General features: G+C 36.3%; 4 protein-coding genes across 4 annotated transcripts; all 4 read right to left on the reverse strand.

The window, feature by feature from the left end:
- Positions 1–988: 988 nt before the first annotated feature.
- Positions 989–1,632, reverse strand: LOC118058995 (auxin-responsive protein SAUR24-like). Its single transcript, XM_035071820.2, has one exon. The coding sequence runs from the start codon at positions 1,506–1,508 to the stop codon at positions 1,233–1,235; it is 276 nt and encodes a 91-aa protein (XP_034927711.1). The 5' UTR covers positions 1,509–1,632; the 3' UTR covers positions 989–1,232.
- Positions 1,633–3,283: 1,651 nt separating this feature from the next.
- LOC118058994 (auxin-induced protein 15A-like) lies at positions 3,284–3,778 on the reverse strand. The gene has a single exon (XM_035071819.2). The coding sequence runs from the start codon at positions 3,699–3,701 to the stop codon at positions 3,402–3,404; it is 300 nt and encodes a 99-aa protein (XP_034927710.1). The 5' UTR covers positions 3,702–3,778; the 3' UTR covers positions 3,284–3,401.
- A 2,196-nt stretch (positions 3,779–5,974) lies between these two features.
- LOC118058996 (indole-3-acetic acid-induced protein ARG7-like) lies at positions 5,975–7,550 on the reverse strand. Its single transcript, XM_035071821.2, has one exon. It carries the CDS (start codon positions 6,926–6,928, stop codon positions 6,632–6,634), a length of 297 nt encoding a protein of 98 aa, XP_034927712.1. The 5' UTR covers positions 6,929–7,550; the 3' UTR covers positions 5,975–6,631.
- A 2,776-nt stretch (positions 7,551–10,326) lies between these two features.
- LOC118058997 (auxin-induced protein 15A-like) lies at positions 10,327–11,345 on the reverse strand. The gene has a single exon (XM_035071822.2). It carries the CDS (start codon positions 11,250–11,252, stop codon positions 10,971–10,973), a length of 282 nt encoding a protein of 93 aa, XP_034927713.1. The 5' UTR covers positions 11,253–11,345; the 3' UTR covers positions 10,327–10,970.
- Positions 11,346–12,159: the final 814 nt, after the last annotated feature.

A 12,159-nucleotide genomic window follows, 5' to 3' on the forward strand; every position in this document is an offset into this window, starting at 1 on the left:
ACGTCAATGCTGATATAAATGCAAAACAAGATGACCTGATGAGATTATGTATATGTTTGAGACAATTACATGTGCCATCTGAATTTTGTCATGCTGGGATCAGGGACATGCTTGGGACATCTACTTAGGGCATGATTTTGAAAACGAAGGAAGAAAGAAATGTGCAAGAGACACAGCCTTCTTTGACAAAGTCACCTAGCTAGCCTTTTCTCCTTCCGCAGTTCAAACATTGCATATAGATACGGTAACAGAAAAGTAGTTCCTGATATTCCAAAAGTCTGGCTTGAAGAACCTGAAAGGATCTAGCCTGTTCAAAATTGCAGACTATTATTCCCAAAATGTTTTCTCGACAACGAAGAATTTTTCTTGACCTAACATGGATTCAAAGTTGATTGTGATTTTCTATCAATGCACATCTATTTACCGTGACAACTGTAAACTGTAAAGGAACCAAGAAACTTGAAAATGCAGCCCTTTAGCTTTGCATTTTTGGATCGAATTTCAGTCTTGAATCGCCTCGCCTGAACGATGAGATGAAACTCTTGAGGATACAAATATGTACTTTGTCAGATGGAAAACTAACTTGATTGTTCATTAAGCTACAAAATTAATTTCTCCGACTTGTCTTTCATACCTCTTAAAAGTTAAGCAGAACTTCTCTTCTCTCTAACAACTAGCACATTAATTTGATTGAGTTCAATGTCTAAATTTCTGAGCACTGACAATGCATTCATTACAGATTTTGTGGAGGATGAACGCTGAGAATACTAAGAACATAAAGCTATACTTATCTCCAATATAAGCATAGATTATCTACTTTCATCTCCCTAGTACATCAACAAGGAAGAAAATCCCCTGTTACTGTTAATCATTCAGAACCAAATTAATGTTTGAGTCATGAATTTAATAAGAAATGATGAGAGACACTGACTTACGAGCTCCATTTAGATTAAGCACACCATAATTTATGGCAATTCCAATTAATAAATTGGGGAGATAGTATAAAATTTCAATTTAATACCAGGAGGAAGCTAAAGGCATGTACTGCAGGGCATTGAGTACGATGATAAGACTGAAAATTTGGTAAGAAAAGCAACAGTTGCTGGTAAAATCTTTCCCATTCAGTGAAAGGTAAAATCTTTCCCATTCAGTGAAAATTTGATATTACTTGAAAATATTTACATTTAATTGACAATTCCTGCCATACAAAATTGTTTTTCTGTGATTTGTTCTTATGATCTACCCAAGCTAGAAGTGACATCAAGGAAAGTCTCTTCGTCGCAAGGAATCGTTAAACCACCCATTGGATGATCAAAACCGAACTCCTCAGCTTTACATAGCAAATCCTGAAACAAAGGTTGATTCAAATAGGAAACTGGAACCAGAAATCTCTTCTTGTCAGCTTCCCCAACATATAACGCTATGAAACCTTTCTGTACATCCAAAGACTTCGATGAAGATTGACGGGGGATTTTCTTGGCAAGAACACTAGGAAAACGAATTGCCATTGTTTCTTTTTTGACGTATCTCTAAAGTAAAACTTAGCAGGTTTGTTGTTCAAAGGAAAAGTAATCAGTGGAGAATGTGAAAAAGTGGTTGGTTGTGAGCCAAGTATGTGGACATGTATATATAGGTGAAAATGGCATGTTCAAAATCCTCCCATTTATGGAGTTAGCGGCCAAGAGACGTTGGGATGGGGTCATTTTGACATAGCTCATGAAGGTATCACATGGTCCTGTCTTCCAACTATTCAACAAATACAAGGGACTTGGAAAATTCATATCCGTCATATTGGGTCTCTATGTTGGAAAACAACATATGCCCTACAACCACACAGACGAGTCTACGGAGGAGAAGCTAAAGATTGTGAAGGGACGGTTTGATATCAACATTGACATAAATTTCTCTGAAGTAATGCTTGGGTTAGGTACGTATATGGTTAAGACAGGATTAATAGTTTTCTCAACGTAAATGGCCATGTGACCAGAAACATGCTGCGACATCTAATGTGGCATGTACTGAGGCTGAATCAACAAGACATCTAGATGTAGACTGGGATCTAGCCATGGATTGTGTTTGTGCAAAGACAATAATCTAGAAGGTTAGTCGGTCAGCTGAAATAACGTGTCGTGTAATCCAGAGAGAACTTGTTTTCAATTGATAAAAGTAGGTTCAAAACAAAATATATATATATATATATATATATATATATATATATATATATATATATATATCTTCTTTATGGCAAAGGTTGTTTTCATTGAAAGAATGTGGAGTTGACTTTGTCTTTCAGGATAATTCATTATCTTCTTTAGAAGGAAGAGTATTATTCTATATGTTAGAGCCTGCTCCATTGAATGCCAGAGCTTTTGGTTGATTTTGTCTTTCAGGATAATTCATTATCTCTTTAAAATGCAAGACCTTCTTGAGATGTCTGACACGTCTTAAAATAAAATAAAATCAGGGTTCAACACATGCGGATGAGATTCAGGAACTTCACAGGGAGAAAGCTGTTGTTTGTAAAAGTGGATAGACGGCTGGACAAGCAAGAATTTCCTCGTGATTGTATGTATACAGTGCAAAAGAAGAATCGCAAGGAATCCCATAATTAACTTCTCTTTTTATACGATTCAAACCGAACTTGATTTTGAAGAAGGAATGAAGGGTCTTTAATTTTCAGATTGATCTTTCATACGGCTTGAAATTGAACCAGAACATTTTGAATTTTTCATCTTTGAACAGATACATGCATGTTAATCGAAAGCCTCAGACAAGATAATTAACTGAACAGGTGTAAAAATATTCTACTAGGAACAGGGTTAGTGTAAGACTGCAATTCAATTAGCTATTAGGAAGAAATTTTTTCAAAAGAGTTGGGAAAGTAAGCTTGTAGGTTTTTTGAACTAGAAAAACAGAAACTAAAGAGAAAATTTGAGTGAAATTTCCTAGTCTTTCATTTGAGTGTTCTACCACTTGCAGGATACATAACTGATATATATAAAGAGAAAGCTTGGATACTAGAGACTTCTACATATAGAAGTCAATACATAATCTGACAGACTTCCAGCTTTTACTTAGAAACTTGTTCAAAATCATATCTCCTGCAATCTCAGACCATACTCCATACATATCAGATTTCATATCAGTTCAGGTCCCAAAATATCAGTACACATACTAAACATGTATACTGCAGAGTATTTAGAAAAAGTTTCATTATCCTTACAAGACTAAATAGATCATTAATTATTTGAGAGAGAATTGCAGAATAAGAGAGGGAAAACAACCACTTCGGTATAAAATATATTTCTCATTTCGCAAGAATTAGTAAAAAAAAATTATTTACACCCAATCGGCAATTCCTGCCATGCAAAATTGTTCTGTGTGATCAGTTAAATTACCCCTTATAATCTACTCAAGCTAGAAGTTACATCAAGGAAAGTATCTTCCGCACAGGGAATAGTCAATCCACCCATTGGATGATCAAAACCAAACTCCTCTTCAGCTTTACTTAGCAAATCTTGAAATGAAGCCTGGTTCAAATATGATACTGGAACCACAAATCGCTTCTTCTCAGTTTCCCCAACGTAAACTGCTAGGAAACCTTTTGGAACATCTGAAGACTTTGAAGCTGCTTTATTGGCGCATGAAACAGGCCGACGGAGGCTTTGTTTAGCCAGAAACCCAAGCAAACGAATAGCCATTGTCACTTTAATGTTGATGTATCTAATTCAGAAGAAACTAATCAGCAGATTTTTGGTTGAAGGAATACGAGTAAAGAATGTGAAGACTTGTTTGGTTATGAGCCAAATATTTCGATGGTATATATATAGGTCATGATGAAACGGTATGTTCAAAATCCTCATCAATCTGAAGTTGATATATGGACAAGAAACAATTGGATGGGGTCTGCAATTTAGACATAGCTCATAAGATCATCACATGGTCCTGTCTTCTAACTGGTCAACAGATACAGGGGACTTCGGAAAATTCATGTCCATCATATTGGGTCTATATGTTGGAAAACATCATATGCTCTACCACCACACAGACAAGCCTTTGGAGGAGAAGTTAAAGATTGTGAGGGACAGTTGGATATCAATAATGCTGATATTATAGATGTAAATCTAAGGTAACTTGGACTAGGTACATGTCCAGGAAAATCAGTAGATGCTCTCAACCTACTTGATTCCGCGATTAGAGACATCCTTGCGACAACTAATTAATTTGAGGCTTGTAATCAGATGGAGGCAGAATAGATAAATTAGATGTTAGATGTTACTGTAACGTATCTCCCCTAGAACATAAATTTAAAGGACGAAAATGAACAATTGGCAATTGTCTAATGCCATTATCTATAACAGAAGCTGAACAGCATTAGCAAACATTAGAATATATAGCAATCCTTTAGACCACATACGAACTTCAAGTCCGTGTTTGAACACCTCGCATGTTATGCAGCTCACCAATGACGATAATTATCGTCATAACTTGTGTAGTGGATCATGGGATTGACCGAGTGCGACGGTGCAGCTGCCGCCCCTGGCTGCATCCCCCCATATGGGGGTAAGAAGGGTGGCCTTGGCATATACATTGGTTGTGGAGGCACCGGTTGTCTTGGTCTTCCATACATCGATATTGGTCTATTGAAATGGCTTCCATTAAATGGTCTCGAGGATCCAAATTGATCCATAGGTAATTGGCTACCATAAAATGGCTGTGAGGATCCAAATTCATGCATAGCTAATTGGTTTCCATATATTGGCTTTGATGATCCAAATTCATTCATAGGTATCCTTGGAGCATGCCACTTATTGTCCGCATTAGCTTCTGCAACCAAAGATCTAGCCCTCGGTTTGTTTCCGAATATTATTTTACCAAGCCAACACCATTTACCCTTCTTGCTGTCTCTCGCGACGTACATGTTAGGGTTATCATGAAAAAACCTGTTGGCGGGTACTGCGCCGGGAACTGAATCGCTCTTCCTATAATAATTTTTATTCAAATTAGTTTCATCCTTGTCGTGGCCACCACCACTCTCCATGGGTTCTTTCTGAAAGGAAAAAAGTTCTGCCTTTTTTCCCCACTCAGCGAACTTCTCTAGAATTACCCCAGGCTCAACACTGCCGGAAACGATCACCAAATCTTTTGCTGTGTCGATGGTGATGGAATTCACCCCTAGCAATTAGGCACAATTTTTAAGAAGGAAACGCTTGCAAAAATATTATTACAAGGCACACAGACAAATCCATGAAACTGTAAGAAAATAATAATATAAAAACCTTTGATTTTCTGCAACTTTTCCTTGGCTCTCAGCGTGCATCTTGAACAGCAACTTAAATGCACTTTCACAGTGAAAACCTGAAAAAAAAAAAAAAAACAAAACAAAAGGGCCAACCAAAAGAATAGATTTCATAAACAAATTGTTAAAGTTAAAAGGATGAATTCATAAATTAAAGCAGGGATGTACCATTTATTTTTTACATGAAAACAGAAGAAGAAAAAGTGACCTATATATACAAATTAAATAGATATGCAAGGAGCTAGAGAAAGGAATTACAGGGACAGCCATTGGAATTACTGTGGTGTTTTGGAAGGTAAGAAGGCAGTTTCTTTTGAAGACAAAGTGATAACTTCAATGGAGAACTCGTTAGGTTTTATATTTATATACAGGATTAGGGTTTTGCTTGATCTTTACGTATAATTTCTAATTAATAGGGCAGTTAATTCGTTCAAAATCTAGTATCGGGTGTTCCCATAATTGAAAATTAAGTGCAATTAATTAATTAATTAGTAGAAATAAATTAAATCTTGTTAGATATCATGCACGCAACTTCTTTATTTATTTTTCATCTTTGATAGAATGCATGTTGGCCTCCATGCATGTATTTTGAGTATAATAAGGAATTGAAGTTCATTCAATTATTATGAAAATTAAATCCATAATTTTTTTCAATTCAAAGAATTTTCTCATAGAAAAATTCTATACTAAATGAATCTTTTTTATACCATTTCCCCCCTGATAAATCTTTTATTTCTTTTTCACCACCTTAACATGATTTTTTTTTTTACACATAGCCGCCTAATTAGGTGGGAGTAAGTGAGTAATTATTGTCTGAGTATTTAATGCTGAACCGATATTTTCTCTGCAAATAATTAAAGCACCTAGTTTATATCAATAAAAGGGAGATTTTAATTTCTGTAATTAACAATATTTAGTCATGGATTCTGATTTTGCTAAATTACATAAATGGAAATGAAATTATAATTAGACTCAAATGAACGGGAAGTTTCACATTGGGCTGGAATTTGTGTATCGTTGGCAGTGAGAGTACCCGATCCATGGGCTCTAGGAGGGCACGTAGTTAACCTGCGCACTAGTACAGACATCAAACCTTGTTTTCCGAACCATCTATATATGGAGCCCATAGATCCCAGCCATCCCAGAAAATGGAGCCTGGCAAGGTTAGACCCATTATGCCATTGTTGGTGGAATCGATGAAGGGAAGGACATGCTGTGAGATCAAATTGGAGGCAGAACATTTAGCCAAAAAAACATTTACATAGAATTGGAAAATCCTGCCAACAAAAATTGTTTTTCTCTAATTATTAGATTAACAGCCTCTCTTGTAAGTTAGAATCTACTCAAGCTAGAGGTGACATGAAGGAAAGTCTCTTCGGGACAAGGAATGGTTAAACCACCCATTGGATGATCAAAGCCGAATTCCTCCTCAGCCTTACTCAGCAAATCTTGAAATGAAGGCTGGTTCAAATAGGAAACTGGAACCACAAATCTCTTCTTCTCGGTTTCTCCCACATAAACAGCTAGGAAACCTTTCGGTACATCCAAATACTTTGATGAAGCTTTATTTGCTGTCGAGAAAGACCTACGGAGACTCTGTTTAGCCAGACCAGGCAGACGAATAGCCATTATGTCTTTCTTGATTGTAGAACAGAAATTCTCAGGTTGAAGGGAGTAGTAGATCGGTAGAGAATGTGAAGGCTTGGCTGTGGGTACGAGCGATGGATATGGATATGTTTATATAGGTGGAATGGTACGTTAAAAATCCTGCAGAGTGTGGGATATGTGGCCAAGAAACATTTAGCAGAGTTCTGTTTACGACATTGGTCATAAATATATCACATGGGCCTGTCTTTCTACGATTCAACATATGTAAGGGACTGAGAAAATTCTTATCTTCAAATGACGAAAAATCAACAATCTGCCCTATAACTATAGTGAAAAGCCAATAAAGGACCAGCTAAAGATTTGGAAAAGGACAGTTGGATATGAATGTTGGTATGGATGCAAAACTAAGCGACCCCATTGGATTTTGCATGAATAAGCATTCTCAGTATGAGAAAAAGAAGGAAGGTATGTGAATTAAAAGAGAGAGGAGAAGCTGAGGATTGAGTTTTTGATGTAGAAAGTTAAAGAGAGTAAGATCCAATTCGTGTTTGTAAGAAGATATTATTATGTTCTTCGTACTAGGAAATACAAGAAATACTTGTTTGATTATGGTCTTTGTTGCTGCACATTATGCCTGTAGTTAATAAACCCGGCATAACCAGGTGATTGATCGAGAAACTTGCAATCTAGAATTGAGTTTTATTTTGAATAAAAGAAAGTTATTATCTTAATGAATTCACCCAATAACTCATGAGTTAATTCGATAACCCAGTTACTTGAAATCCTTTTTCGAGTCACACCTCGGATTAAGTCCGACAACAATGATTATCATCAAGAGAATTATGAGACAATCATAAAAGAGGACCCCACTTGAAATTCATGAATTGCAGAAAGAAGATCATTTCTGTGGATGAAATTAGAATGCAGGACAAGCTTCAGACATCTAGTTTGGTAATGATGTGAATGTGTCCGGCCTCGACCAAAATTTTCTTGTCATTAATTTCCCTCGAGATGCATGGTTAAAAACAGAAAGGCTAGCCTTGGTAAATCTGCAGTCGAAGCTTTATTCACCAGCATTTATTGCTTTAGCAGAAAAACTCTTACATGGATCACAAAAAGTAAAGGAAAAGAAGAAGAAGTTCTTGCCAGACAAGGCCTTGTGAAGAGCAGGTGAAGTAGGTGGCAATGCTCCTCCCTTTTAGAACCTATCCCACATTTCAGAAATCTTGTTCGTACTGCAGTTTATGAAATTAATTCTGATAATTGACTGCTTAATTGTTTTTATCCATCAAATATATAATGTGGTTGCCACCAAGACAGTAATTTTTTTCTGTGTGTTGAGACTTGAGAGAAAGCAACAATGCTAGCCTCAAGAACATTCCAACATATGTTATATATGAGCCTTGCTATGTATTCATTGTGGTACTGGTAAAGCCGCATATCCATTCATTTACGAGCTTTCAAACAATATTAAAGGAAGATTAACCAACGTTAAACTAACAGAAATTAAAGAAGTGTATGCTGCTTAAACAATCGATGGCAATATGCAACCTAATAAGAAAACAAATCAAGAACTTGATCAAATAATTTTTGGCCATTTGTATCAGTTAATCCAATCATTATGGGAATAATATTCAATGATATTGAATTGATTACGAGGGAAAACAAAGAAAGTTTCTCATTTTTGAAATTGTTTGATTCTATAACAGAAAAATATAGTTATCAAAGTGTGGATTCACATCAAATTGGCAATTCATGCCAAACAAGATTATTCTATCTGATTAGTATGATTGCCTCTATTTTATGATCTAGTCAAGCTAGAAAGGACATCAATGGATGTATCTTCTCTGCAAGGAATTTCAAACCAGCCTTTGGATGACTAAAACCGAACTCCTCTTCAGCTTTATTAAGCAAATCTTGAAATGAAGGCTCATTCGGATAGGACAATGGAACTACAGATCGCTTCTTCTCTATTTCACCGATGCAAACAGCTAAAAATCCTTTTGGTATATCTAAAGATCTTGAAGCACATCATGTACCTTGGCAATGACCATCATAGCAGAACATGGTTTTTTAAGTAATTAGCCTCAACATCTATTGCTGTAAAAATTGTAACAGCTAGAGGAACAGATCAGTGATTACACTAAATATTGTACGTCTGTCTCTAAATTTTCCTTACTTTGTTTTAACTCTACAGGTATCGGTATGAACACAAGTTCTTAATATTTGACATGATGCAATCAAAGTAAACTTGACTTCTTGAGGCCTTTGTCTGTGATGAGCTGATGCCTGGCACCATAAACATGTTACTTTATTGTTACTACAGCAACATATAAAAAGACTGCCCAAATCCAGTTTCAGATGAAGAGTTTTTTTAAAATTTTTTGGTTATGGGGGGTAAGTAATTAAAGCAATGATCATGGAGTAGCGCATTTAACGAACGTAAGACAACACGACAGAAATTTGCAAGAGAACAATATATAGCCATGAGAAAATTAAAGAACTCATTGATTAATGCATTCACTCTCAAATTTGAAATACAATTTGAGAAGACAGCAGTAGTACTGTGAACCTTGTTCATTTCCCTTAAGGAAGAAAAAAGGTATCCGAGAAAAGGTCTGTAGTCTTAAGTCCTCAGTGTCTTATTTGCAAAAAATGTGCTTGAGTCAATCTCCGCCACTATCTGCTTTCATGACTAACTTAAGCAAGAAATGACATCCATGAAAATCTCTTCTCTGCAAGGAATAGTGAGACCGCCCATTGGATGATCATATCCTAATTGTTCTTCAGCTTGGCTAAGGAAGTCTTGAAAAATAGGTTGGTTTCAAGTATGGTACTGGAATTACAAATCGCTTCTTTTGGATTTCTCCAAAAAATTGTATTCGAGCTGAAATGCATAGGAGGAAAACATGAGCACGTCAGATTCATTTTCACAACAAAGTAAATGAAGATAAAGGAAATATGAAATTTCGTATTCCATCCATTATACGTTACATGTCAAGTCTGCAATGATAAAAGTCCTATTTCAACTCATTTTCTCCCTTGTGCTAATTGAATGGATCAACTTTCCAGACTAGATTTGTCCTCCCTTGAGTCTCCATCTCCACTTTCCTTGTAGGGCCATGTCCAAGGCACTCTCACAGACATAGTTATGAAACCAAAGAAAATTATCAGTTCTGACAACAAATTTGTCTGGCAATCCAGTTTTCTGGGGACCATTGTTGAATAGTTGTTGTAGATGCTCTACTTGTCAAGTGACCCATTTGGCCATTTATATCACAAACTACCAAACTGGATCGGCTTTTAGCCTTGTGTTCTTACACCTACCATATGCCAAGTAATCAGATTATGAAAGGATACAGGATTCTATTCTGTGCTCCTGCATATTAAAATTCATATTGTGGCTGATGAGACTAAGACAGAAGCTTTAAGTAAAGAACTTCCATGAGCAACTCAGAGCGCTGAAGAAGCATGGATCTTCTTATTGGGTCATTAATCGAACTAAGTGATCAAGCACTATAAAGTCAGACAAGCTATCCACACAATGCAGCCTCATAAATCAGATTGTAACCATAAGGAGATACTGCAGAAAATCAAGCTGTTAACTAATTAATGGATGGTGCCTACAAGCGTTCCTTCATCAACTATATCTTTTTACATCCATACAATTCATGCACTTCAAGGAAATGCAATGTCGTCGAAGAGTATTGCTCTTTTGAACAACATCACGTTTGAAGTGAGAAGAAAAAACATAACTGTAGCCTGTACGTAGGAAACCCTTCCAAGGCAAAGATCAAGAAAAAATATATATTCTTTGTTTTTTGATTAACCAAGTCAGCAAAGTTATAAGTGAAAGGCAAGACATCAAAAGGAAAATATTTCTGAATCTCATGAACAAAAAAGTGTCAGTAATGCTTTCCTTTTCGTTTATACAACAAGGTTGGATCCATGGTTTGTGGAGGGGACAAATATTTCTCCTTCTCCAGGACTAGAGAGAGTAAATTCTGTACATGATATTTGGAATGTATTCTACATCCTACAAAATTGTTTTCTCTAATCTATGTTAGTCCTTCAGGCTAGAGGTGAGATCGATAAAGATGTCTTCTCGACAAGGGATCGTAAGGCCACCCATTGGATGTTCGAATCCAAATTCTTCTTCAGCTTTACTTAGTAGGTCCTGAAATGAAGGTTGGTTCAAGTATGATACTGGAATCACAAATCTTTTCTTCTCTTCTTCTCCAACATATACTGCAATGTAGCCTTTTCGGACATCTTTAGCCGCAGATGATCCTCGAAGAATATTTTGCTTAACTTGATGAATACGGGGCAAGCGAATTGCCATCATTTTGTTTGGATGTGTGTTAGAACAATCTGAAGATTATAAAGGTTTCAGCAAAGAGACGAGAGCTCTGATACTTGATGAGAATGTAAAGGCTGCAATTGTGTGTATATATAGATGAAGTAATAGGCAAGGAAAATCATTTTTTATGTGGATCAGTGTCGCAAAGGCATTTGGATGGGGTCTGATGGAAGACATGAACTTATGAGGGATCACATGGTATTGTTTTCTGACTCATCATCAAGATGAGATCCGAAGCAAGTCCTTGATAATTAATGCTCGCAGTTTCCTGATTAAAACAGTTTGAAAAATTGCAGTAACATTTGGTTTTCCTACTGTGAAACATTTTCATTTTCCTGAGGAAGAAAAAATGGGATTAGCAGAAGCATGTATAACTATCTACTTGAACTGTGTTAGCCTCTCAACAAAAAAGAAAAAAAAAAGGAACAAATGGCTGCAATGAAAATGTCTTCTCTACAAGGAATTGTGAGATCTCCCATCGGATGATCATAATATCCAAATTCTTCTTCAGTTTGATTCAGGAAGTCTTGAAATATAGGCTGGTTCAAATATGATATTGGAAATACAAATCGCTTCTTTTGGATTTCTTCAACATAAACTGATGGGCAGCCCTTTGGCACATTTGAAGCTGCTTAGCTTCTTGCAGATGAAGACTGCGGACGAATTTGTTTAGCACGTACACTGGCAGTCGAAAGAAAACCCATTATTTCAAATCTAAGAAGACTTGTTAAGCAAAGGAACTTTTGATTCTAAAGGATCTGACGGCTTGAATTGCTCGTCAGCCTAATTTCATGGATGCAAGGTTTACATGATACAAAGCGCTTAATGCAAGAAGCTGGTCGCCAAGAGGCCCTTGAATGTGGAGTAGTCAAGAGATCAACTCATGAGTCAT

This window comes from Populus alba, chromosome 9 (genome assembly GCF_005239225.2).
Source record: "Populus alba chromosome 9, ASM523922v2, whole genome shotgun sequence".
NCBI classification, from domain to species: domain Eukaryota; kingdom Viridiplantae; phylum Streptophyta; class Magnoliopsida; order Malpighiales; family Salicaceae; genus Populus; species Populus alba.